This window comes from Brachionichthys hirsutus, chromosome 13, assembly GCF_040956055.1.
Source record: "Brachionichthys hirsutus isolate HB-005 chromosome 13, CSIRO-AGI_Bhir_v1, whole genome shotgun sequence".
Classification (NCBI taxonomy): Eukaryota; Metazoa; Chordata; class Actinopteri; order Lophiiformes; family Brachionichthyidae; genus Brachionichthys; species Brachionichthys hirsutus.
This window is the reverse complement of record NC_090909.1, coordinates 1,859,825-1,886,433: the sequence shown is the minus strand read 5'-3', so window position 1 is coordinate 1,886,433 and position 26,609 is coordinate 1,859,825. Positions and strand designations below refer to the sequence as shown.

At 48.7% G+C, this 26,609-nt stretch overlaps 1 protein-coding gene across 1 annotated transcript in view; it reads left to right on the top strand.

The window, feature by feature from the left end:
- The window catches only part of trps1 (trichorhinophalangeal syndrome I), a 33,596-nt gene extending 8,689 nt beyond the window's left edge, over positions 1–24,907 (top strand). Inside the window, exons 8-9 of the mRNA XM_068747535.1 lie at positions 21,311–21,433; positions 23,372–24,907. Of these exons, the coding sequence (XP_068603636.1) occupies positions 21,311–21,433; positions 23,372–24,907 (1,659 nt within the window). The remainder of the gene's footprint in view (positions 1–21,310; positions 21,434–23,371) is intronic.
- Positions 24,908–26,609: the final 1,702 nt, after the last annotated feature.

The following is a 26,609-nucleotide window of genomic DNA, read 5'->3' as shown; positions in this document are numbered from 1 at the left end:
TTCCATCACTCTTCGTTTCCCGTATTCATCTTCTAAAATGTTTTTTCTTTGTTCCAAATCAACTTTGAACTCACAACACTTGACAAAACATGCCTGTTGCTATGGTGACGTGGAGGCAAATTGAAAGTTCCCGTGGTTACCGCCTGTCACTCCTCCAAACGCTTTTGCACTTCGCCGTGATGTCATGAACTGGCGTGAGTGGACTGCGGTTTGCCTTCGCCACGGCGCTTATTGACGATGATCACACTGGATTAGAATAGACTGCTGTGCGTGTGCGTGTGCGTGTGTGCGTGCGTGTGTGTGTGTGTGTGTGTGTGTGCGTGTGCACTGTAGTGTACACACACAGTGTATTATGAGCGTAAGAGCAGAGTTATCAGCGAGTTAGTTGAGTGTATGGCTTCTTTGTAAATGTTGTGGGTTGGTTTACATTGGGTGCATGTGTGTGTGTGTGTGTGCGTGTGTGTGTGCGTGTGTGTGTGTGTGCGTGTGTGTGTGTGTGTGTGTGTGTGAGAGAGAGAGGTGTTGGCAGTGCCTTGGCAGACTGGACAGGGTGGGGCAGCAAGAGGTTTGCTCATTATCGTGGGTGGGGCTGTGGAAGAACGAGAGCGCCTCAGGGGGGGGGGGGGGGGGTGGATCTCTGGGGGAGTCAGACGGAGGTTAAAGTATATATAATACTGACTTTAAACAAGTAACAGGAACCGACATTTAACGTGCTCTAATTTACGCGTTTATGGACGACTGTTTAAACGACGCTTCACCTCACGGCCGATAAGCGTCTCGTCGCTCTGGTGGCTCCTTTTCTTTTGTGTTCTCCAACATTCCGGACTCTCTGCCGGTCAGTCAGAACCGACGCTGCCTCTCGGATCAGAGGCGAAGCTTCTCGGTGATTTACCGAGACGCTGCACAGACAGACTCTAACAGCGTTGGGCGATATCGTCTCTGCTGCTTATCGCCCGCCTCGTACGACGCAATATTTATTCCCTGATTCCATGGCATGCGCTGGCACGTCTAACACACACACACACGCACACACACACAGGCTGAGGTTTGACTCATCACTGGAAAGGATAAGGGAGGGGCAGTAATGCGAAGCATCATCTGAAATAGCTTAGTGCACACACACACACACACACACACACACACTTCAGCTTAATTTATATACAGGGCAGAGTCTGATTCGACTCTGTAAATGGCAAAAGAGAGCGATAGAGAGGAGAGGATAGTTCCCCGTTCTATAATTGATTCCGAGTGATTTATTACATTCGAGACATCACTTTCAGTCCGAAATGTTATTTTGTGACGTTTTGACTGACGAGGATAAAAAAAAACCCAAAAAGCTGTTTGAGGTGAAATTGAAGTGAAACGCTCCGCTGATGTTTTATTTTAGAGATGGAACGAGACAGACATTAAGTAACGGCGGTTTGTCGAGTTAAGGAGGTCTGAGAAACGTCCGACTGAGAGCCAGACGTATGAACACATCCGTCGAACCGGGCGATTTAGATGATCTAATAGAACCCAGACTCGGCGGCGAGGAGGAACCGTCTCACTGGATGGGGGGGGGACGCGCCGCTGAAACGTGAGCCTTCGGGGGGGGGGGGGGGGGGGGTCCACGCGTAACATTCGATTCCACTTGAGTGGAGAGGCAGGAAGAGCAAACAGGATCCCAACCGAGAGAGACAAACGGGAGATCAGAGAAGACTTCCATTAACGCTTCTCCCGTTTACATGTCTGCCCCGCGGAGCCAATTATGTATAAAACACACACACACACACACACACACACACACACACACACACACACACACACACGCACACACGTAGCTGTATTTCCATAATTCCCTTCTCTTTCCTCGCTTTAATTTATTGGCGTCGCCGTCCATGTTGTCCCCTGCACCTGTGTGTTTAAGTACGTGCAATGGATGTGCGTTCTGAATCCTATCTGTGTGTGTGTGTGTGTGTGTGTGTGTGTTTGCTAAGGAAATTGAAGCATGGATTTGAACGCATCTTCCGTGCTGATAATTTAACAGCACTTTATATCCGCCACAGGAAATGATGGCGCTTATGCTTACGTGTGTGTGTATGTGTGTGTGTGTGTGTGTGTGTGCATGTGTGTGTGTGTGTGCATGTGTGTGTGTGTGTGTGTGTGTGCATGTGTGTGTGTGTGCGTGTGTGTGTGTGTGCTTAGTTTAGTGGCGTAGCTTTGGGATGTTGCTTCTTAACTCCTGCTATGGAGCCTTAATGATTCCTCTTCTGCGTACCTGGACTGTAAATTGAGTCCTGTTCATTTGAGTCGGGACACCTCTTGGACCAGTGTCCCAAAAAAATCCAATAGCGGTCCTTGATTTGTCTCCTGGGCACCACAGAAGCGTCTTTTTGTCCGCTCGGATAAAGGCAGAGACGTCCTTATATTGACCGCACCGCTCCGCCCCCCCCCCCCCCCCCCCTCCCTCTCACCGCCACGCCGTTGTCTGTCCCGGGGCCGCTCTGTTTGTTTGTACAGCAGTCCCATCTCCCATCAGGATGGACGCAGACTCAAATAAACAGCCGTCCTGCGGTAATGCGCCCGGCGAGTCGAACCCGGGCTGCGTTTGGTGCAGCAGAAGCAGAATCAGACGACCGGCTGGCTGTGATTTCAACCTGCGTATGTCCGTCCCCGTCTCTCTGTGGAAAAGCCAGCGTCCCCGCGCGACAGTCCACAGCGGCCTCATTGTCTGCGAGACATATTACGCTTGGCTCGGGACACAAGCGACACCATTTAAGCGGCGCTCCGACCGGTTCTGGGTATTCCACGCTCGGCGGAGGGGAGGCGACAGCTTGGCGTTTCTGGGCTGCCGCTAATGGAGACGTAGCTCATTTGGCTCAGTCTGGGATGTTAATCCTCCTTTCAAGCGTCTTTGAACTCTCTGACTGACTGACTCATATTCAGGACAGAGAAAAAAAACGCACGCACACGCACACACACACACACACACATCGATGCAGCCGATGTCATCAGTCATTGAAAAGTTCATCTCATTGACTTTTTAATTCCGGGTCTTGACGGTTGACTTTTTCTTTTTCGGCTACTTTTCTGGCAGCGCCGGCGGATTCGTCAGACGTTCCTTTCCGCTCGCAGTTTAAAGCTCGTCTCCGTCCTCCTGAAGTGTCCTTGAGCAAGACATCGATTCCTCTGTGCCGCGTCGAGTCGAGGAGTTATTATCGACTAAACTTTATTGGCAGCCGCCGAATCGTCCTATTTATGACAAGCTGCACCAAACTTGGCAGCGAAGCAGGAAAAGCCATGAAACGCATTCGGAGCGTTCTCGTACCAAACATCGACATTAAGCCCGATTACACAATCACCTTGATCCGATTTGCTTTGGACACACAAACGAAGCCGAAGCAGCCGGCTGCAGTGGATATGATATAATAACATATCATTAGCTCGACTCGAGCCGACCACGCCCCCCCCCCCCACCCCCCCGTGACTTTCATTGGTTGGGACGCACGTCGCTTACGCGCAGACGGCCTTTTCATTGGTTCGGCCCGTCGCTCGCCGATGACGCAGACGTTCCACCCTCCCTGCCAGCGGACCAGCCAGGTGTTTTTCATCACGTCGGCATGGCAACGGTGAAACACGGTGGTTGTTTTAGCTCCTAGCTGTAATTTAAACGTTTACATCAATTACTTTTACAATCAGCTTACACACACACACACACACGACTGGAATGTGTGTGTGTTTTAGATTTCTAACTCCTTTTCGGCACAACCAGTGTGTGTTTTCCTTTCTCGCTATCACTCTCCATTTTTTACTTTCGTTTTTTTTTTTTTTTTTTGGTTTAGGTGGGAGCGACTCGCCGCAGGTTCGATTAGTGTGTGTGTGTGTGCGTGCAGGAGTGCACATGCGTGTGTGTTCACACATGGAACCTATATTAAGTCCAGATGACCTGTTTTTTTTTTACAATGAGACCTCGACACGCAACGCTCGCCGGTCGCACACACACACACACACACACGGAAACGCTGGCTACGCCGTCCTGGCAGCACTTGTGTAATTAGGAAGCTGATTGGTCAGATTAAATGACCATCTGACCCCTGACCAGCGGCTAATTGAAAACCGTGCTTGCCTTTCTCCTGTCTCTCCGGGCTCGCCTCTCCTTTTTCGTCCTTTAATCTGAGAACTCTTCTTCTCCTTCTCCTCCTCGGCAGTATCGACTGATGCGATTTGACAAATGAGAGAAAAGAGGCTGGAGAAAATGACGGCGGTTGTAAAACCGCTTCCAGCGAAATGAACGTAGATTGACAAATGACTTCTAATGACCTTCTGCTGCGTTTATCAATCACTTGAAGCGACGCCGGCGCACGTAAAATGTCCTGCTTAGCAGAAACACCTGATGAAGACCGACGCACATCTGTTCGACACATCAGTCGGAAGCGTCTCTCTCCATTAATATCCGTCCTTTTTCGCCTCTCCTTCTTGTGCTCGGGGTTCATTCTCTTCTTCACGTTAGGCCTTGTGCACAGATGTCATAAAATCGCACGCCAAAAAAAACAAAACAACCCTTCTAAGGAGGCGCTCTGGAGGCCGTGCGCCAAAACAATGCGTGATAAGAAGCCCGGTTAATCCAGCGTGGGGGATGGGAATCGCCGTGGCTGCATCACCTGCTCTTTGGTTTGACACTGGTTCGGTACGTGTCTGCACACTCCTTAATCCGGTTCACTTTAGGACATCCAGTCACACCTTTTCTTTGGGGTGTGTGTGCGTCTGTGTGTAGAAACACATGTGAATGGAATCCAGAGAGGAGAGTTTCACTGAGCTCTTTATCGTGAGAACACGTTAACACCCACACACGCACGCGCACACACACACACACGCACACACACACAGTCATGCATTCTGGATGCGGCGTCAACACTTGGGCAGGATTCATCACTTTTCTCTTTCTCTCCCTCTTGTGAGGTCTTCTCTCATAAATAATTCTGCACGAGTGTGTGCGTGTTGTTCGCGCTTCTCCGTACATGTGCCTTTGTGGATTCGCGTCTGGCGTACCCGATTCCCCCACGCCCGCCCCTCTTTTGTTCTGTTTCGCGCTCTTTCCGGACGCATCTCGGCTTGGACCGAGCCTCCTTTAGTTCCCAGAGCGGACGTCGACTCGGGTTGCGGTCCCGAAGACATTACAGTCCAGCCAGGCCCGACGGAACCTTTTGGTTTTTGTCCTGTCGCTACAGCAAAGACGTTTTGACGAGCGCCACGGAGACGCTCGCTTTTACTCAAGTTGCATTTTGGGATTGGTGCCACTGCTTTTCCAGCACAAGCCTCGGCGCGAGCCAGAAAGCGTTTTCTCTCACACACACACACACACACATGCACACACACACACACACACACACCGCACCGATGAGGCTCTGTGATGAATGACAGGAAAGTTGGGGCTCCGCGACGTCTAAAAAACAAGCTGGAAAGATGCAAGTTTCAACCCACAAGTTGGAAGACGTCACGCCAAACACAGAATCCGAGCCCGAGCTGCATAATTGTTGATATAAAAAATAACCGAAATGAAGTCTGACCCGCTCCAGTTCACTCCCTGTCCAATCACACGACGCTCCGATAAACAGGTAATTGAATGACTTTTAAAATCTAGACCAGAAAATCTTTTATTTTTTTGTGAGGCCGCCGCGCCGCGTCCTCGCCTTAATGCGGCGCCGCGATACATATTCCTGTGCGTGGTGAGCGTCGACCAATCAGTGCTCTGTAAAGTTTCACATGACCTTCCAGCACCTGCTCGGCTCAATCGGAACCGGTGGACGCCGTACTGGAGAAGTTCTTCCCCTCTAATGGTCGCGTGGCGTAGAGCGCCGCTACGACATCTGTCTGTGGGGCTTTGTTCAAATCCTTTGATCTCATTGATGCATGTCGATCGTGTTTTCATTGGGCCGCTTGTTCTTCACAAACACGCGAGTTCAAAACATCTCAAAATGCTTTGGAGGACGGCGTCTTTTTTTAGATTTAAAGCCAGATAGATTGTAACGGGAATTGAGAGGGCCTCTCAAGGCTTTACACACACACACACACACACACTTGCTTTCCTTAATAGACCAGGTGCAGTCAAACAATGGGTGTGTGCTTGCTTGCGTGTGTGTGTGTGTGTGTGTGTGTTTGAGTTCCTGCTGGTCCTCCAGGATGGATTTTTTTTTTTATATCTTTTGATTTTGCTGCTTTCGTATCTAAGAAGTTGATAAAAGCAAACGCGCCGATAACCGCCGCCCATATTTGTTTCCGATCTGAGGGGAAACACAATAACACAAATGGAACGTTGCTATCGCCTTTCCTCTCCGGATCGACTGTAAGAGGATACTCCTGTGTCGTTTAAGCAAATTGTGATAGGATCCAACTCGCAGTCTGCGTTTTGGGTTCTGAGATAACGAACTCGTTTCAGAGAGAAAAGCCATCACCGAAAACGGATCCGTGTCGTTCCTTTGATCTAAAACAGCTCACTGATTAAGAACAACTCTCTCTCTCTCTCTCTCTCTCTGACAACAACTTGTATTGTCCTTTTTCTTTTGGTTTGCTGGAAACTTGTTTTCGATTTGCATCGAGTCCTTTTTGAGACATTTGGGAAAACCACCGGCGTGTAAATCTCCTGAAGTTTTCACCAGTGCGATCGCATGATGATGAATATCTATTAGATGGAATAAATATCGTTTCTAGACTTTAGATTTAAACCGCTCACCTTTCCGGTGCGATGACTCGATGGATTAGTGTAATGATGGGTGGACCATTTCCCAAGGGAAAAAAGCCATAACGTTTAGGACTCGATCCAGATACCGGGATGGATCTATAAATGTTTTCCACTTCCTTTAACGTTGGCAGGCAGCCCTTTTGGTGGCGCACATGTCTTGCTGGAATTTTGGACGGAGGGTGTAATTTAATTAAGAGGGACTGCCAGGCCTTGATGGAGCACCCCAATGCCCGCTCTGTCTCCCCCCCCCCCCGGTTTAGATTCTCAAAACGAGATTACAGGCTAGCGTGTTGCTCGGCCGTAGATGATCTTTATCCAATGAGAGAGCGTCGCGTGAAATATTCTCCGTTGACATTCTGATATTGAGTCGGGCGATAGAAACGGCTTAAATAAAACCCAGATTTCTTCTGTTTATGTTACAGAAAAGGTTCTTTTTTTTATATAATCATGTCAAAATGTCATCCCAGAATGACATTTATAAGGCGTGTTTAAGATACCGTCGCTTCACATGGACTTTGATTCAAGTCCAGTGAGCCGTCTTTTGATTATGGACTGAAACGACCTCTGAAACGACCTCTGAAACGACCTCTGAAACGACTTCTGAAGCGCGGTGTGCGCCTCCTCCTGGAGGACATGAGGGAGAGGAATGTTCACACGTGACCGAGTTACTCAGATTACCTCTTCAGGTCTGTTTCAAACTGGGTTAAACCCCCAGCGGCAGTTTACACCTGCTGGACTAACCCCTACTATATTTGCTCCGTAATCGGGAACAAATGAGATCCTCCGGTCTGAGCGATGAGCAGCGATTTAGCTCTGAGGGCTAACACAAAAGCACAAAGTTGTTCTCCTTCATCAAACGGCCTGTAATCTCGTTAATGGTCTCATGTTTACGTCTTAGATTACACGCTCACTTCCTCTGTGCTTCTTTTTCATTCATTAGGCATCTCAAGTGGGTTGTTATTGGCCATCATCAGGAAATTAGCATTCGTAGCTAATCCGGTAGCCTCTGCGATAAGGACTTCCGTTCTATCGCGCCGTTGCTCCGGTTACGCCCACGTGCTTTGAAACGTCACGGAGGGGGAGGGGGGGGGCTGCAACATTGCAACTTGGACGGTAACAATACGTGGAAGGTCCAAGCTAACTTAGCAAGTCGACCGTTCCAAGCTAAATAAGAAGTGTTGAGTCCCGCAGCAGCCGGAGTGAAGGCTGAACGCTGACGTCGCCGCTCGCCGTGGAAAAGCCCTCTGGAGTGAGTTAAGAGGCCGAAGTGGAGACCGTCAACCCGACAATAAAAATTAGATCACACTCACACACACAATCGCACGGAGACACACAAAGACAAACCGAAGTCGACAGCGCCTGCTCGTTCCGTCGGCCCCTCGCTCCCCGAGGGAAGGGAATGAAAGAGTGGAGGATGGAGGGATAACTAGCTCTCTCTCTCTCTCTCTCTCTCTCTCTCTCTCCGTCTCTGATTTCTCTTCTCTGCTGAATGGAGATTAAAAGCTGATAGGAGATTGCAAAGACATGTTGCACTCCTGTTCTAACACACACGCGCACACACACACACACACACACACACACACACACACACTGCAGATGGTGACATTAGCGCTAGTATAGCTCGGAGCTCTTGATGTAAAACACATGTTCCTGCCTCGGTGTGTCTACGGCTGTTTAAACCAACTTTATCGCTCCATCAGTTCAGAGACAAGGAGCGATTCATTCAGAGAGAGGGGACGGGGGGGGGGGGAGATAGGACGGTGTGTGTGTGTGTGTGTGTGGCAGTGATTGAATGCATTTTTCCATTTCTTCCTTCAGTAGTAATCAAACTATTGGAATTCTCGCTGATATCCAGGCTATAGATTATCTCAGATGTCCAAAGTGTGACTCGGAGGTTATTCCTCTTTTAGATGTATGAGACTCGCTCCGTTATGTAGCAAAACACAGACAGACAAGCTGTGAAGACTCGGACAGACGCTAAGACATGTTGTTACCATTACTCTTGAGATTCTGCAGAGGCAGCATAAATCAGTTCAAATCACTCAAGACCAGCGGAGAAAGGCTGAAACCGGAACAAGACCCAGACCAGGACCAGGACCAAGGCAGGAGGAGTCAGAGCCAGGGCCAAGGCAGGAGGAGACAGAATCCAGATCAAGGCAGGAGGAGACAGAGTCCAGATCAAGGCAGGAGGAGACAGAATCCAGATCAAGGCAGGAGGAGACAGAATCCAGATCAAGGCAGGAGGAGACAGAATCCAGATCAAGGCAGGAGGAGACAGAATCCAGATCAAGGCAGGAGGAGACAGAGTCCAGATCAAGGCAGGAGGAGACAGAATCCAGATCAAGGAGTCTGACTGAAGTGTAAGTTGCTCATCTTATCGTACAGAGGATGAAATATTTTGCCAACCCATCAATAATGTTTTTAATAATATGATTCGATACGCCGTGAATTGATTTTCATTTCACAAATTAATGGAACGATTGCGCCAAAGAAGGATCCATTAGATTCTGGAGCAGGTCCAGCTGGAGGATAGATCCATGAAGTTTTTTATTGTCTTTAACTTTGCTAGGATCCTGAGGGCAGCCATTTTTGTGGCAGGCGAGTCTCTTTGGAATTCAGATGAAAGTTTAGTTCCGTTTAAAGGGACTGGAAAGGAGGCGCGTGCGCTCCTGCTTCTCCTAGTGTCAATAAATCGATGCTGAGAAATGCAAAAGGAATTTATATCTTCTTTAAACAAAACTCTGACTCACCAGGCTGGGTGCGATTACGTTTCAGTAGCGGCTGTCTTTTATTGATGCGTCCTCCGAATCACTACACGCTGCCCGAATCACCTGCAGCTGTTAACTTAAAGCAGGTTAGAAGCCGCTTCACGGCGACGGCGCGGCGCGGCGGCTGCTTCCTGTTAGCGGCCGCGGCGGGTTTAGTCTGGGAGAGAAATGGAATTACTCTCAACTTCAACGTACAGCATGCTTCACTCCCTGAGGGGGGGAAGGAAGAAACGTACAGCATGCTTCACTCCCTGAGGGGAGGAAGGAAGAAACGCACAGCACGCTTCACTCCCTGAGGGGGAGGAAGGAAGAATGGCGACGCGTTCAAATGTAGAATCCGTCAAACATCAATCACGTTGTCTTAAACTGATTGATAAGATAAGAGGAAGCGAACTCATCTAGTTGATAAAGGTTTCTTCTCGCTGCCCGTCTCCTCGACATTTAGATTCACCGGCCGATGTGTGTGGTCGTCCGTGGCTTTGGGAGTGTGTGTGTGTGTGTGTGTGTGTGTGTGTGTGTGAGGAGAAGCAGGCGGCCAGATGGACTTATGGGAAATAAAAAACCTTTTATTTATTTATATGATTTGATTAAATGGCATTTGTTTCTGACTCCGTGTGTGTGCGTGTGTGCGCGCCTTGTATTTAATGACAAATAGAATGGAGGGATCAGAGCAATCACATTTGAATGATTACTCTGGGAGCGAGGGAGGAAGACTTGATAGAGAGAGAGAGAGAGAGAGAGAGGAGAGCAGAATCAACTCGTTCCTGCTCTGAGTGGTGTTTGCCTCTGCTTGTTGCTCTCTCTCTTTCTACTCGTCCGTCTGTGACGGATGCCAGCGCCCCCCCCCCCCCCTATCGACATCTTCCTCTGCTACAGCGCGTCTGTAATGCGGCCTTTAATTAGAGCGCTTCTTGAAAAGCTCCGGGATGCTTTGATGTTTTCTCTCCAGTCCTTTTCTTGGTTGGAGCGATCGGACGTATAAAAGTCGTATCTTTTTACGCAACAAGGTCATGAAGGTTCTCGATGTGAATGTATTTATCACTGATTGGTGCATTGATGGGTGTTTCCGCTCCCGCCTCGGGTGCTCCGTCCGCCCGGCGTGCTGCGGTTACTATTTAATGGTTCTAATCGCTGGAAGACGTCAAGTTTTTTTTCCTCTTGATTAATCGTCCGTCTGGTAAAACGTCGTGAAACATTTCACGAGTTGCCGTTTGTGTCCGAAGCGTCGATGTAAGACGTGCAACGAAAAGAAGTCCGTGTTTAAACCAGCTTGTCCTCGGGGGGGGGGGGGGGGGTTCTCAGCCTCCTCCGTCGTTCTTCAACAAATATTCATATTTTCTCCAGACGTGTTGCAAAATGCACCTTTTTTTGCTCATTTTTTGTTTCCATGGCAACAGTTTTCCTTCAAATTTCGGCGAGCGTATTTTCCTGGAGCATCTTTCCAAGCTGCTTGTTCTTCTTTGCATCTACGCCGTCGCTACGCGGGGCTATTTATAGGGGTTAGCCTTTCGTTACATTGAAACTCCGACACATTCAGACGGGCGGAGAAAAAAGATGGACCCGGAGATTCAGCTTTGCGGCTCGACTCGAAACTTTCGTGGTCCTGAAGATGATTAAGAAACCCTAAAAGAACGCGGTCGGCTGTCGCTGCTGCGTTTTCCAGAACGCCGCTTTGGTCTTCGTTGATCTTCCTTATTAAGATTATTTTCATTTGGATGCTTTTCTAGGAAAGTTTTTTCAGATCGTAATATAGAAATATGGCTCCCAGAGGAGGTGCGTGTGTGTGTGTGCGTGTACGTGTGTGTGCGTGTGAATCTGTTTTTGTTTGTTACAAAGCCTCCTTGTACAGAAGACAAGGAGGCTCTACATGTGTTCCAGCACGGATTCCAACCTCATAAATCCACTTCAACGGGTGCTCAAGAGTCGATCTCCGTCTCTCCCTCGTCCTCTCTCTCTCTCTCTCTCTCTCCTGCTCGGTAGAAACGTGCCGCCTCTCCTCCTCCTTCAACAGGGAGATTTGTGTTCGGAGTCTCTGTTGTATAGCATTAGAGAGGAGACCGTGCTGGGGGGGGGGGGGGGGGGGGCACTCCATAACACCAAGAATATGGAATACAGCCTTCCTCCTTTGGACAATCTGTCTTCCTTGACATCATCTTGTGTGTGTGTCCTGATGTTTTCCAGATGTGCAGCTACAGTGGGTTGTAAAACTCAGAGTTATTGTCATAACATTGTTGCTCACTGTGTGTGTGTGTGTGTGTGCGCGTTGCTTCCTGTCTTCTTCCTAACACTTGATTATCCAGGTTGACGTAGAGCCAACACAGCCACTCGCTGTATGAGTGAATTTTCTGCAATGCGTTTTGTTCCTTGATGTACTGACAGGATTTTGTCTCCGTCCGCGTCCCGGATGTCCAACTCTTCGTGTGTTTGCTCATCTGTGTTGGCGGATTTCAGGCAGCTTTGGAATCATCTCGATTAGGTGTATCACCTTGCAGGCGGGGAAGTCGGCTGCGTTGTGACGCGTGGACGTTCACGGGCAGAGAAAAGCAGGGAGGGCGGGCGCCGCGACTGTTTTCTACTGTCACACATTTCAAGAAAACGACCTCCGCCACCTTGTGTAATGTGCTAAAGCTGTGAAGGAGGCGCAGGAGGAGGCTCCTCGTGTGTGGAAACGCGTCTCCAAACCATGTTTTGACCACTAGAGGGAGCAACAAGCCATCGCTCCTTTGCACAAATGCACTAAAATCATATCCCATCATTGCAAAGACTGTGTGCACCATAGAGACAGACAGAAACACGTAGGGTGTGTGTGTCGCATGTGTGTGTTGTTGTCGTCCATCGCCTCTCCTCTGATGCCACTCGACCTCCATCCATCCATCCTCCATCCCTCCATCCCCTCAGTGACGAGGAGGCGCAAACCATGACTGAAGGTCTCGGTATTTGCCAGCCAAGATGTCTTAGTGAGTGTCTCATTATATGGCTGTGTGTGTGTGTGTGTGGGTGTGTGTGTGTGTGTGTGTGTGTGTGTGTGTGTGTGTGTGAGAGAGAGAGTGAGTGAGTGAGAGAGAGAGGGCGGGGGGGTGTAATATCAAGCTATTCACTAGCAGTAATTTGTTCGCTCTCCCCTGTTTCTTTCTCCCACTATCTTTCCGTTTCATTCTCAAACAGATTGCTTTCTGCAGGGGTGGCAGAGACGTGGAGAGCGAGAGAGAGAGAATCTGATTCCTCGTCCTTGAGCGACCCGATTCCATTTCTCACCCAAAATGAAAAAGTCGACTTTGTACTTTTCTCCCATGGCTGTTTGTCACAGGAGTGTTTACCCCCACCGGGGAGGTTAAGTGGGCAGATGGGGTTTATCCCGTTGTTAGCGGAATTACACCAGAACCTCTCGATGGATTTTGAGGAAAAGAAGGTGGGATGAGTGGGGCGATTTCCCAAAGAAGGAAACATGGAATTTCAGAGTGATTCGATTTTTCACTTTCCTTAACATTTGGAGAATCTGCCGCTCCTGCAGCTACACAACAACTGGTGTTGCAGGATATTGGAATGATGAGCATCCCCCCCCCCCAGCCTGGCGACTTTTTCCGACAGACCGCCCCGCCTCCAGCACGCCAACGGCACAATCCCATCCGTGTTGCGCCGACCGTAGCATCGACGCTATTCGCTCCCCGACCGCCCGGCCGTTTTTGCGGCCATTTGAGATCAGTCGTAGCGTTTCTTTCTGGAGCGTGACTAAACCTCTCGCGTTGAGGAGCGTCTCCGATTCCTGCCCTGGATGTAGAAACACAACGCGCTTTTAAAAATGGAGAAGAAAGCTTGCTCTCAAATCAAGTCAGAAGTGACTATAATGCATTTTCAGATCCCCGCGGTGGCGTAATCAGATTTTAGGAATTTCTACACATCATCTAATTTACCAGGAGAATTTGAACCGCATGTTGCCTGAATATATTTTTTAAAAGTAGATTTGCTTGTATTCCAGCTCTGGCCTTGGCTGTAGCTTTAGCATGTAGCTTCGGGGGGGGGGGCACTTCGCAAACCTGCTGAGAAATCTCACTGACAGGAGCCACATTTATTTTAAAGTCCAATTAAGGTCTCAGAGAAAGTGTGAACTACTTTTGGAGGCCCGACCGACACCTTTTTGTTTCGCTAGTATCGCGATGGGTGGAGGGGGGGGGAGGGGGGTGAAACTCAACAAATAGGACGTCAGGTGATATTCCCTAAGAACCCCCCCCCCCCGATAACATGAGGGTTATCATACATGGTGCTGTCTGGAGTAAATGGAACAAAGATGAGACATCGATTACACACACACACACACACACACACACACACACACTCCTTGGAGGGGAGCTGATCTTTTCGGTTCCTCTTGACAGCTAAAGCATGGCCATCAACACCCCAAATGTGTGTGTGTGTGTGTGTGTGTGTGTGTGTGTGTGCACGCCTGTGTGTGTGGCCACAGCACAGCAAGAGGACTTTATGAAAGATGGAGTGAAAGGAAGGGCCGGAGACGAGGTCTGAGTAATTCGGAGATTGATGTGTTCGCCTCTCACTCCACCCCGGGGGCCTGTCAAGGTGGAAAATGCCAAACGGGTCCCCGGCTGGTCAAACCACTTAGCATTGTTTGAGCCTCAGTTGTGACACAGAACAAGGGCACAGAAAGGAGCCAAAGACCTGGATTTCTGCTAACAGTCGGGTTTACGGAGGTAGAAACGGATTCTCCTCGCAGTAGAAGCACGGAGACGCCCAGGAAAGGTCGGCGACGATTGAATTTAACGCAGCTAGCACGCTAACGCATAGACGTTATACTTCCTGCACATCGACACGTTGTCATTTTCATGAATACCTTTTTTTGGGGATGCTGGCGTCTGTATTTGGTCTCTCATAATTCATTGGAAAAACAATCCACGGATTATTCCGTAACACCTTTTAGTTGTGGCCGCCTCCCACCAATCCGGACCGCCTGCGCATACAAATGTCGCTACCGCACTTAGTACACACACGTTTCCACACACACACCTAACCAGCAAACTGATTTCGGCGCCGCTGACCCCGGGGCGGCGTCGGCGTACAGTCAGCAGCGTTCTGCGTTTTTTGTGAAGGGGCTGCTGATGTCGTTGCATCGCGGCTTGCGTAGCGCTCCGCGGCGGCGGCGGCGGTTCCACGGCGGTGCTGGCTAAAGGTCACCGTATTTCATTCACGCTAGGAACTCTTCATCAGCGGCGGTCGGATGGCTTCTGCCGACGAGTGAATATGAAGGACGGAGGTCACAAAGTGAAGGTTTTTCTTTTTCTTTTTTTGCCATTGATAGATTTTAAAGTCAACATATTGGCTCAAAGGAAACGTGATTACTGCGTTCGTCTTTTGCCTTTCAATCCTGAATTCTTTGCCGTTTCCGTTTCAGCAGATGCTTGTCCCTGTCCTCGTCACACTGGAAGTATTATTCATTTGGTCCAATGTGGCCTCTGCATTCTGATGAGCCGGCTTTCATGAGCTGGCTCGCTTTATCATTCGTTCATTCGGCCCCAATTTGATGTGGCACTTTGAAGTTGCTCATTGGGCTTTGGGGCATTCAGTGCTACTATTATCTATGTGCTGTTATATTTTTTATTTTATTTTTTTAAATGATATGTGCTCTGACTTAGATGTCTGGGTGCTTTGAATATTTCTTGGAAAGCTACTGCAATAAATATTGCTTTCAGATCAATTACATACTAATGTATTTTTTTTCTCTTAAATTTAGTGGATTTTTAAAATTATTTTTTGTTCAGATTTTTCTCATCATTCACCTTAATATTAAAAGGTGGACATAATGTGAGAACAGCCTTGGCTAATCCTCCTCTTGGAATAACTAGCCTCTTCCTGCCCCTTTCACTCTTCCCCTCTTGGGCTAATTGGGAATATGAAGTAATTTAGCATGTGTGTGTGTGTGTGTGTGTGTGTGTGGGTGTGTGTGTGTGGTCAATTAGCGGCGTAGCGCTCTAATGTGTGCCGTTCTTTATGCAGGACGGCTGGAATCATGCATTTTATGTTTGCATCATTTCCTGTCTGTTTTTTTCTCTCTTCGTCTCGGGAATAATTTGCCGGAAATGAGAGAGCGTTGTTTTTTCCATGTGTTTTGTCATTTTTGATTTCTTTTATTTGTTTCCTTTTCTTACTTAAAAACTAAAAATTAGTCACTTTGGTGATTTTCGTGTTATTGTTTATGCAAATCAGCCAATTAAGTGCTCCCACCCCCGGTTGCGTCCGTGCCATTGGATACTTAATTATTGACGAGTTTATTAGTTGTTGTTCTAATAATGAATGTCATTTGTTTTCGTTTGTTTGTTTTATCAAATTGAGGAAGCAGGTTGACGTTTTTTTTCGCTGAAACTGTTTTAAAGGTGAATCAGCAGGAGGATTTATTTTATGATAATTAGAGATTACTCTGCATGAACAGAAAAAAAGAAGAAGAAATAAAACACCTTATTTCCATTTCCATTTCTATCGCTCTGTATTCTATAGAGCTGCTTCGCTAATAGGAAGCCCCGCTGCATCGTACATCTTCAGGCCATTATCCACCCACTTTTAAACTGGTAATTAAATATATGGATTCACATAAACTTCACAGTCATAATCTTGGAATTACAGTAATGCAGAAGCTTAATTATTCATCACAAACGTAGCTTTTAAATACACAGCCTCAGAACTCCCACACCTAGAAGAGAACAGACGCTGTTAGATAAAGACCTGCGCTCTTTTATTTTATCAGCTTTCACGTTTGGTTTGCTGCGTTCAGAGGTTTTCTGATTGAGTGGGAACGCTGTCCCGTCCACGTCACTCCAAACGCACCTCCAGGGGAGTTCAGGGGGGGGAAATCGTTTTAGATTTCACTTTGGTTTTCACCAAACACAAGGCGGCTGTAAATAATAGTGAGCTGGCTTCGGGTCCAGGACTTGAGTGGGTCATGTGGGTCCGTCTAATGTGGGAATCAGCCCACTGAACGATTCTCAGATAAGCAATAATAAAGAGTCTTAGACCGTTAATAAGCCACTTAATACCAGTGGATGAGGCTGCAGGTATTAAGGATACATATTATAATAGGGACCTCTCTCTCTCTCTGCCTCTGTCAACCTACAGGGCCTTCCCATGAAGACACACACACACACAGACACACACACACGGCCCATTGGCGGCCATTGTGAATTCCGTCACTGATCTCCAGACACAAAAAAAATGTTTTCCAATGAAGGAAATATTATTGGAAGCATTAGTTTGATTGAATTGAAGTAAGTGAATGGCATTGAGTTTAAACCTCAATCTCGGGGGCGGCGTGGTGGTGTAGTGGGTAGCGCTGTCACCTCACAGCAAGAAGGTTCCGGGTTTCTGTTTGCACCGTGTCTGATGGACGGATGGATAAATCCTCAATCCTAAAATGAAGTGATGAGTGCTTCTATCCCGTCATCAGGTTGTTGGTTTTTACCTTTATAACTTTATTTCCTTCAAAAACGTCGCAACCCTCCGAGCGTTGGATGAAACCGCTGCTCCGCTGTGCTAGCACGCTTCCAGAACGCCAGCGTGCTAGCTAAAGCGGCGACACTAAAGGTCACAAGGCTGAAGGCGCGAACGCATCCAAAACGCTGCTGATTGATTTGCTCTTTAAGATAATCGCTAAAACAACAACTCTTCACCTTCCACTCGTCGTCCCTCGGCGTGCCACTCGCCTCCGGAGCCATCTTATCAAAATGGCTTACGACTAAACACCCCAAAAGCCTGAGAGGTGAAACAGGCGACAGCCACCAATCCAAGGTGTTGATGCACAAGACGAATTACCACCGTCATTGTTATCACAGCCGTCAGCACCAATCAGTAACAGGCGGTAATCACCTCCGTCCGCTTGTATCGTCACGGAGACGCCGACGGCTACACCCAATCATCCTCATGGCAGAAATGAAAGCCGCTCTCCCGACGAGACGCTTTCATGTCTTACAAGTTGTTTCGTTTTTTTATTACAGCGGAGTAGCTTGATGCACAATTCGCTACTTTTATCAGTTAAAATGTTTCATTTCTTTCTTTTGGTTTAATAAAAATACATAAAGTGGCAGAATTCATTCAGGTTTAATTTAACTTTAGTTCACTAAAGTCTAATCCAGTTATTCTAGTAGAAGACGCAATTTAAATACACACAGTAGTCTGAGAGCAAACCACACACACACACACACACACACACACAGCACCTATGGTTGATTTCTCTGAGATTGGTCCCAGATGCTTTTGTGTCTGTCTGTGTGTGTGTGTGTGTGTGTGTGTGTGTGTGCGTGTGTGTTAGACGGACTGAGAAAGCGACTGATCAGTGTGTAGGATATTGGACTTGGCAGAATGGAATTTAGTTAATTCCTCCATCTTGATTAAATAATTGCTGATTTAGTGCATGTATCAGCGAGAGAGAGAGAGAGCGAGAGAGTGTGTGTGTGTGTGTGTACGTACGTGCCCTTACTAACCCTCTAAGTGAATTAAGTGTAATCTCAATCTGAAAGACGTAGTCTGGAAAGCCGTCTTTCTGAATGCGTTTTGACGGCGGGACGCCTCCAAGCACTTCTTCACCGTCTCTCTCGTTCTCCACGGCTTCCTGTCTTCCTTTCGCTCTTTTTTGTCGCGTTACTTCAGCGCCTCGTGTGTCACGTGTCACAACGTGTCTTGTCCTTCGCCTCGCGTTACTCGGAGTCGAGCTGAAGATGCTGGTCGCAGATTCCGTACTTCTGAGGGCTGCATCTCTGCTGCTAAACGCGAACCACTTGATGCTTATCTATTTCAACCGGCTCTTATTTAAGATGTAAAAGCTACGCCGTGTAAACAGTTTGTCTAGCGTCCGTCTAACGTCTGTCTAATGTCTGTCCATCTCCGGCTTCAGGAGAGTCTCAGAGCGGACTCAAAGGGTTCCACCGCTCTGCGGTTCCACAGATCAGATCCTCAGGAATGAAGTCATCATTTATAAGTGCATTTCATGGAGTGCGCTCATGACAACGGAACCGCTCGTAGCTCCCGGTTCAATTCGAAGGATGGAAATCATCCGTGTTCCGTTTTAATGTTGCAGAGCCATAAAAGTCTGGGAACAAAATTACAATTGGAGTGTTGGAGTTGCTCAACAACACAAGAGGGAGGCATACATGTAATGGAACGTGCTGCTCGTTTCCCCACTCGAGCCAGGTCAGGCCGCGGAGCCTCTTTTGTGCGTTTTTGCATTAAATCTCCGAAGGCGTTCTGTTCCGAGCCGTCCGTCAGGGAGGCCGAACGCCACGCTGATCGTGGACATTATTAAACCAATAAATGTTGTTCTATGTGCACTCTGCCACGGAATACATTTTAGCCTTAATTTCTTCCCCGGGTGTTTTTTTTTTTTCATGAGTCCCGTGAAACTGACATTTGCAAAAAAAAACAAATAGTTGTCTGCTAGATTTTAACCCACCTCTTTGTTTGTTATATATATATTCACGTTGCCTGTATGGGCGCTAAAAGAAACGAGCGCAGGTACGTTTCACATCGGTTCGGTTTCAGATGGTGGCGCGCTATCGGTTCCACAAATAGACATCCCACTCAAACACGTGTCTCAACGTCATCTTAAATCGTTGCTTGTCGGGTGGATTCGGCCTGATTAGGAGGACGACTTTAAGTTCCTGACTAATTAATGTGTGTGTGTGTGTGTGTGTGTGTGTCAGAGGGGCGTTGTTGAAGGTGCACGCTGAACGGTATCACAGGCCGCAGATAAATAGATGTCATTAAGACCCCGAGCTGTAATTACCTGCAGGCTGAGGTGAAAGGGGGCGGGGCAAGTATCATTAATCAATCAGATACACACAAGTTCTAACGCACACGCATTGATGTGTGTGTGTGTGCGTACTATTCAGAAGTTTATGGGGGCTATTCAGCACAGAGTAATTGACATCTGAGCCTCTCATATGGACACACACACACACACACACACACATACACACACACTTGGGATGTTGCTCCGAGGGGCAGCTGCGGAACCATATGTGAGTGATTTGGGTGCTCAGAGGGAAACTGAATTCTGATGACAGATGCAGTGCGATGCGATGGTAGACACACGCGCACACACACACACACACACGCACACACACACACACGCACACACACACACACACACACACACACAGGAAGCATGCATCAGTCAATCACCTGGCTCAGTCTCTCTCCATGTGGCGACCGTATGGCGTGTGCAGCACAGGCAGAGAAACGCAGACACACCGAGCCTGAGACACGCATACACACCGAGCCTGAGACACGCAGACACACCGAGCCTGAGACACGCATACACACCGAGCCTGAGACACGCAGACACACCGAGCCTGAGACACGCATACACACCGAGCCTGAGACACGCAGACACACCGAGCCTGGCACCGAGAGTGCTTCATTTCTGCTGGTTCTGCTGATGTCAGACAGACGGATCAGAACACGGATCAGAACACGGATCGGAACACGTGTAGCATGAAGGCCTTCATCATACGCAACACGATTCTAGATCCGTGGCTTTTAAAGACACACCATATTCAATAAACATCGGTCAATAATCATAACCGAGATATTGAGGAACAAATTGTGAAGATCCATTTAAAGTGATCCAAAATCTCTTCTTGATCAGAAATCATCTGTTCCTGGTAACGTTCCCAAAATGTCCTGAAAACTTTATCGAGATCCCTCTGGGACCTTTTGCGTTGTCTTGCCAGAGGAACGCCTCCTCATCGTGTCGTGGGTCTGGCTGCGCTTGCTAACAAAAAGCCATCGCTAATGAACAATTAGCGGTGCCTATGCAGTGTGGTTAACGTTTCTATGACGGCTGTTGTGCAACACCCTCTGTCGTAACAATAAAAAGATTGGCGCCACCCGCTGGGCTTCTGGGCGTTTCTTTTTTTACCTGGCAGAACGGAACAGATGCTCGGAGGAAGCGCTCCATCTGAAGCCGTGAGACTAGAGAAAGCCCCGGTTGACGTACACCCTTTGTGAAAAGTTTAAATGTTCTCAACTTCTAGCACTGGCAGCTCCGAGCCCCCCCCCCCCCCCCCCCCCCAGAAAAAAGAAAACGTTAAACTCTCAGCACTGTCGTGAACATAAAACAAGGAGCCAGCGCTGAAAGGAGAAGGTCCCAACGGACATAAAGTCCATGATGGAAGGAGCCGGAGAAACAGATTGGGATAAGAGAGAGAGAAATGGGGGGGGGGCACAAAGAATGTGTTCTGTGGATCTCGCTAAGTCGGAGCCTTCTGTGCAGCTAATATGCTGCGTCGACACCATCATCGACTGTTTGAATACAAACGCACCCAGAACCGAAGACGAGAAGGCCGAGGGGGCAGGAGAGGGGGGGCGGTTAGATGGACACGGAGAAAAACGAGGCACGCTGTCCTCTCGGGTCGTAAGGGGTGTGGAACGGAGCCTGCGGTTTAATGGGATGGAGAAACCTTGTGATTGGCTCATTACCGTGATGGAGGACAGCCCCCTCCCCCCCCCCCCCCGTCCACGACTGGCCTTTTTACCTCCCCACCCGCCTTTCCTTCACATGCAGGTTTTCTGTCCACTTCACCTCCATCAGCTGTGTGTACATGTGTGTGAGAGCGCACACATTTACACACACACACACACACACACACACACACAGTCAGCTGTGAAGTAACACCTGCAGGTCAGGTAAACACAACCGGGTGAAAAACACAACTCATCTGTTTCCACATCGTTTTTTTGTCTGCGTTTTGTTACGACGACGTTTTTATCTTTCCTTGTTCCCTTTATTCTTTACTTTGTGTAATTACTCCCCGTCTTTCTCCGCCCACAGCGACGAAGAGGCAGCGGCGTTTTCTGCGCCAACTGTCTGACCACCAAGACCTCGCTGTGGAGAAAGAACGCTAACGGCGGCTACGTCTGCAACGCGTGCGGTTTATACCAAAAACTACATTCGGTGAGTTCATTTTCTGCACCTTTAGGGGGGGGTGGGGGGGGGCAAGGGAGCTTTAGATTTCAAACCCAATTTAAATGTAAAAAAAGCACAAGCGGAGGCTCAGCTGGATGATTACGCAAACGCTAAATTGCATGGCTAAACTCATATCCAGTGTTCACACGCCCATAAAAGGGCAGCTCGACCACTAAATATCGTTCATCGTTTTTCAGCGCATTTAGCGCACGACGCAGATTAAATTCTGCGTACTTAAACTTCCTGTATGCGTTTTGAGAATCCCGCTGAGCGTGGAATATTGCGGATCAAGCAGAGCTGATTCTCTCGAACGTTTCAGCCGTCGCTGCGACTCTGTGGAGTCAGAAATGTGATTGAACGAATCAAATGTACCAACTAAGCCTCGGGACAGTCTATGGAAATCCCAAATTTAATTAGACCACATGAATTACACATGAGATCCAGACCCAGCCGGTCGTCGGTCGGATTCAGAATCTCCAGCTTTCTCACCTCAGATATGTTTTATGTTAAATGTTCACATCTTAACTCAAGGTTTTACATCGCTATACGTGCATATGGAATATTTTTATATATATCTTAAGGTCGGGGAGTAAATTGTATAATATAGGTCTAATAAATTCCATCTCTTGCCGCCGGGATGACGGCTTCATCACCCGGAACGCCGTGCCACAATTATCCAGTGACGTTTTAAAGACCTTTTACTGGATGACAAACGAAAGCCGGTCGCTCCATCCTGCCCCTGGAGATGTCCTTGGTTCAACCTGTTTATCTCATCTGCCGCCCCGGTCATGTTCGAGAGCCCCCCCCCCGCTCCTGACAGTCTTCACAACAACCGTATTTTATACCCATAATAAAAGTTTTATATGCTGTGCACACATTATTAGAGAGGAAGCAGCTAGTAAAACACCAGAGTGTGTGTGTGTGTGTGGGGGGGGGGGGGGCATTATGAATAAAGAGAGGGGGCCAATGGAAGGGAGGAAGACATCGAAGGAGGAGAACATAAGGAGGATATATAAAATGAAGAGGGCAAGAATTAGCGATGGCGGGATTAGGAGAGAATGCAGAGGGGACATCCCAGAATAAGAAGACGGATTCATTCCATCTGTAGCCGTTCTATCGAGCCAAACCACATCGGTTATTTTAGATTATTGGAGACTCTTAAGTTCCTTCAGTTCCACGAGGCTCAATATCCGGCTCAGAACCGAAGAAGCCTCCCGGACGGGACGCGAAAACGTCTTCGAGTTGTCCCGTCCAGCGCAGAGACGGACGACTGACAGCCGAGTCAGCAACGGTGCTGCTGATGTTTTTAATATGGCCTGGCATATTCCTGGGATGAATACATACACACATCGCCCTGCGTTTCCAGGAGAGCGGCCTAAACGGTTAGCTCGAGTTTCATTTGCAGGCGCAGCATGAAGCTTCACGTGCAGCAGGAAGTCGATCTCATCCCAGCGCCTCCAGCGTCCGGTGGAAGCAGAGCGACGGGGAGAGCAATATTAAAATCATTCATGTTCAGCCTTTATTCTGCGTTTTGTCTCCCATTTTATTCCAAGTTATTCCACTGCTGCTTCGAACTCAAGGCCGGTTTCAGGAACAAAATCAGTTTGTCCACTTGAATTACTGAGATTTGGAGATCTGGTCGTCATGGAGACGTGATAATGGGGTCATTTACACTAAGTTCCTGGTGTTTAACGCACCAGGAATGTTGAGTCTCCAAACGAGCACACAGTCTACATCAGATGTAAGTGCTCCCCCTTGTGGTGAGGGGTTTCAAGGAGGGGCAGCGGTTGGTTGAACCGTCGGCGGGTTGGTTGAACCATCGGCGGGTCGGTTGAACCATCGGCTGGTTGGTTGAACCATCGGCGGGTTGGTTGAACCATCGGCTGTTCGTTTATTAACGCTTTGCTTTTCTCCTCCTCCTTTTAGACACCGAGGCCTCTAAACATCATAAAGCAGAACAACGGCGAACAAATAATCCGACGGCGAACCCGAAAGCGCCTCAACCCCGATTCGCTGTCGTCGGAAACCCCCGCCCCCAAGCAGCAACGAATCACCAGCGAGGAGCGGATGAACGGCGAGGAATCCGACAGAACGTCAGCGTCGGTCAAAAACCAGCAGCCTTCCCCTCGCTCGCGCTCGCCCCGATCCACGCAGGCGTTCCTCGCCAATCAGACGCTGGAGATCCACCGACGCATGCCTCCTCTGCTCCTGCCGTCGCATCCCCCCTCGTCATTGGTCGCCGAGGGAAACGGCGGCGTGGCTGACGGAGGGATGATATCGAAGGTGGAGGGGAGTAAAGGAGGAGGCGGGTCTGAGCGAGGAAGTCCGATTGAGAAGTACATGCGTCCGTCCAAACCGTCGAGCTATTCGCCGCCCGGGTCGCCCATCGAGAAGTACCAGTACCCGCTCTTCTCCTTGCCCCTACCGTTAACCCTCTCGCCTGACTTGACGCCAGAATCGGATTGGCTCAGATTCTGGACCAAATACAAGATGGCCGCTGCTTCAGGTGTTCCTGGCGGCGTCAATCATCTCGGCGGCCCAGGAAGTAATTCCTTACAAGCCCATTATCTCGCTGCGACGGTGACGCCAGTGCATCATCAGCAAAGCTACACGCTGCCTTACTGCTCCTCCCCCTACTCCCCTCTGCCCCCTCCCCCAGCGCCTCCTCACTACCCGCCTCCTCCGCTTCATTCCCACAGCTCTTCCTCGCCGTCGCTGGAAAACGAAGCCCCTTTGGATCTCGCCATAAGACAGAGGGATACGAGTGGCGCACATCTACTCGTGTCGGCGAACGGCGGCGAGAGGAGGCAGGAGTCGCCGTTCGCCGAGAGGCTGCAGGGGACCAGGACAGTAGGGAACGAGGACGAGGAGAAGATGGATGAAGGAGGGGACGAGAGGGAGGAGACACGAAAGGAAGAAAAGACGAGTGTCCCGTTGACTTGCGCCACGGTGGAGGCGGCCACACAGGATGATCTGACGAACCGTTGCGTCCACTGTGGGATCTACTTCCTGGACGAGGTTATGTACGCCCTGCACATGAGTTGCCATGGCGACCAGGGGCCGTACCAATGCGGTTTCTGTCTCCAAGTGTGCGTGGATCGCTATGATTTTACGACACACATACAGAGGGGTTTACACAGGTCCACGGACAAGACGTCGCAAAGCGGGGCTCACGCGCAGGACGGCGTGATTCCGGACGTCGGCGTGACGTCAGAGCGGCGTGACGCGACGCCGGAGGGCAGAGACGACGGCGAGGTCACAGATGAAATCAGCGGCGTTTGTCTCGACATTCCGGCCAGCGAGGCCACAGACGATGAAACCGGAGTTGAGACGGAAGTAAGCGGCGAGGTTCAGACGGGAGGGGAGCTAGCGTCGGACGCTAGCGACGGCGTCGCAGAAACCTCGGACGCCGCGACCGTTGCCGAATCTCAAATCCTAAACGAGAACACGGACAGTCGTTAATCCGACGCCTCCTGCTCAGACGGACCTGGAAGAACACGTTTCATTGGATGAATAAGCTGCTTGCTTTTTTTCGGAGGCTAGCTCCTCTCACGTGGGCCTAACCCGGGCACTAAATGGAACGCACTCGCCTGCTGGAAGCTGTCAAAGGTACTGTAGGATCCTGCTGAACGGCTGCGGGGACAGTTCGGAGCCGAAGCCCGGATCCGGCGTCGAGTGACAGGCACAGGGACTCGGAACCACCTTGAATAAACCGCCGCTCGGCGTGCTGTCTGAGCGCGAGGACTGGAAGCCAGGCGGCTGTCATCTACCGCCAGTTTGTGACGCTCAGCTCTTGCACAGCCGCCACACGGCAGAACTATTAAATGGATCTAAACAGAACTGGTCCGTCGTTCCACCGATGCGCAAATGTGTCGAAACCCAAAAGCGTCTCACCGATTCTTTGAAAGTGCTGGTTTTACCTTGGTACTAAAAAGATGAGCTTGTTTCAATCTGCTGCGAAAAACGGCCCACAAATGGTGGACCGGGTGGGCCCGGACGGACTGCAGGTTCTGAACTGCTTAAAGCCGGCTTGAACTGGTAGAACCGGAGTAATTCCGATCCGGAGTGTTCTCTCTGTCCATTCGGGTCGACGTTGTTTTCTACCTTCCTCTGTGCCATGATGCTAACGACGTGCCTGGCCGCGCCCGCCCGATCCATTTACCTGCTTAACGTTTATATTAATAATAACAATGGTAATAATAAATAATAACTACGATGCTGTTCTAGTAAGAAGACGTGCAAGTTGCTACACGTTAACGTGTTATTCTGTAAAGACGAACGGCGCTTCTTTCTCCTCTTTTATTTTGCAAGAAACGGTACTTTAAAGAAATGCGTGAGTTCTGTCTGTTCGTTGAGAACAGCCGAGGTGTGTGTCTGTGTGTGTGTGTGTGTGTGTGTGTGCGTGGTTGTCGAGGATGAAAAGGCGTGTCCGTTAAATGAAGGCTCTGTGTTCCAGTCCTCAGGGGTCACGCTCGTTGCACACCAACCCATTTGTTTCCGTGACGCATCATTTCTACGTGTTAAATGGTCGGATGGTTTTGGCATGTTAGATGATTTTCACGGTTTTATTTTGTGTTAACCGGTCAAATTGCTCTTAGTATATGTTTTTTAAATATATATATATTTTTTTCTTTTTTTCTTTCACAGGTTCAGGTTAGACGGTTTTGGCAAGAAACGTATGAATTTAAGGGATTTAAAGCCTCAATTTTTTTTTAAGAGGAACAATTTTTATTCGGTTTTCAAGGGAACCATCATATTTCTTATAAGTTGCAAAATGAGTTGCGGAGCGCATCGCTTTTCCGGTCTTGCTGCCTTAGAACAGAAAAAAAAAAATCACAGAGGGAATCCTTTAAAGAAAAGATGAGGAAGAAGAGAGAATGGGAAAATAGATATTTTTTTATGCTACTCCAGTGACATGAATGAAAAATATTCCACCTAGTGCCTGATAGCTTGTACAGCTTTTTTCTAAAGAGGAATGTTTATCCGCTTCAGGAAGGTGAAGTTTTATAATTTTCCAGTCAGGTCAGGTAGAATTGGAAAATTCGAATTCCATATTCCCAACTTATGAGTATCCAAGATGAACATGATGATTGACATGTTATTGTTCCAAAGGGGAGGCGACTAGTGAGATGTGCGACATTTTCAAGGGGTCAAATTAAATTTC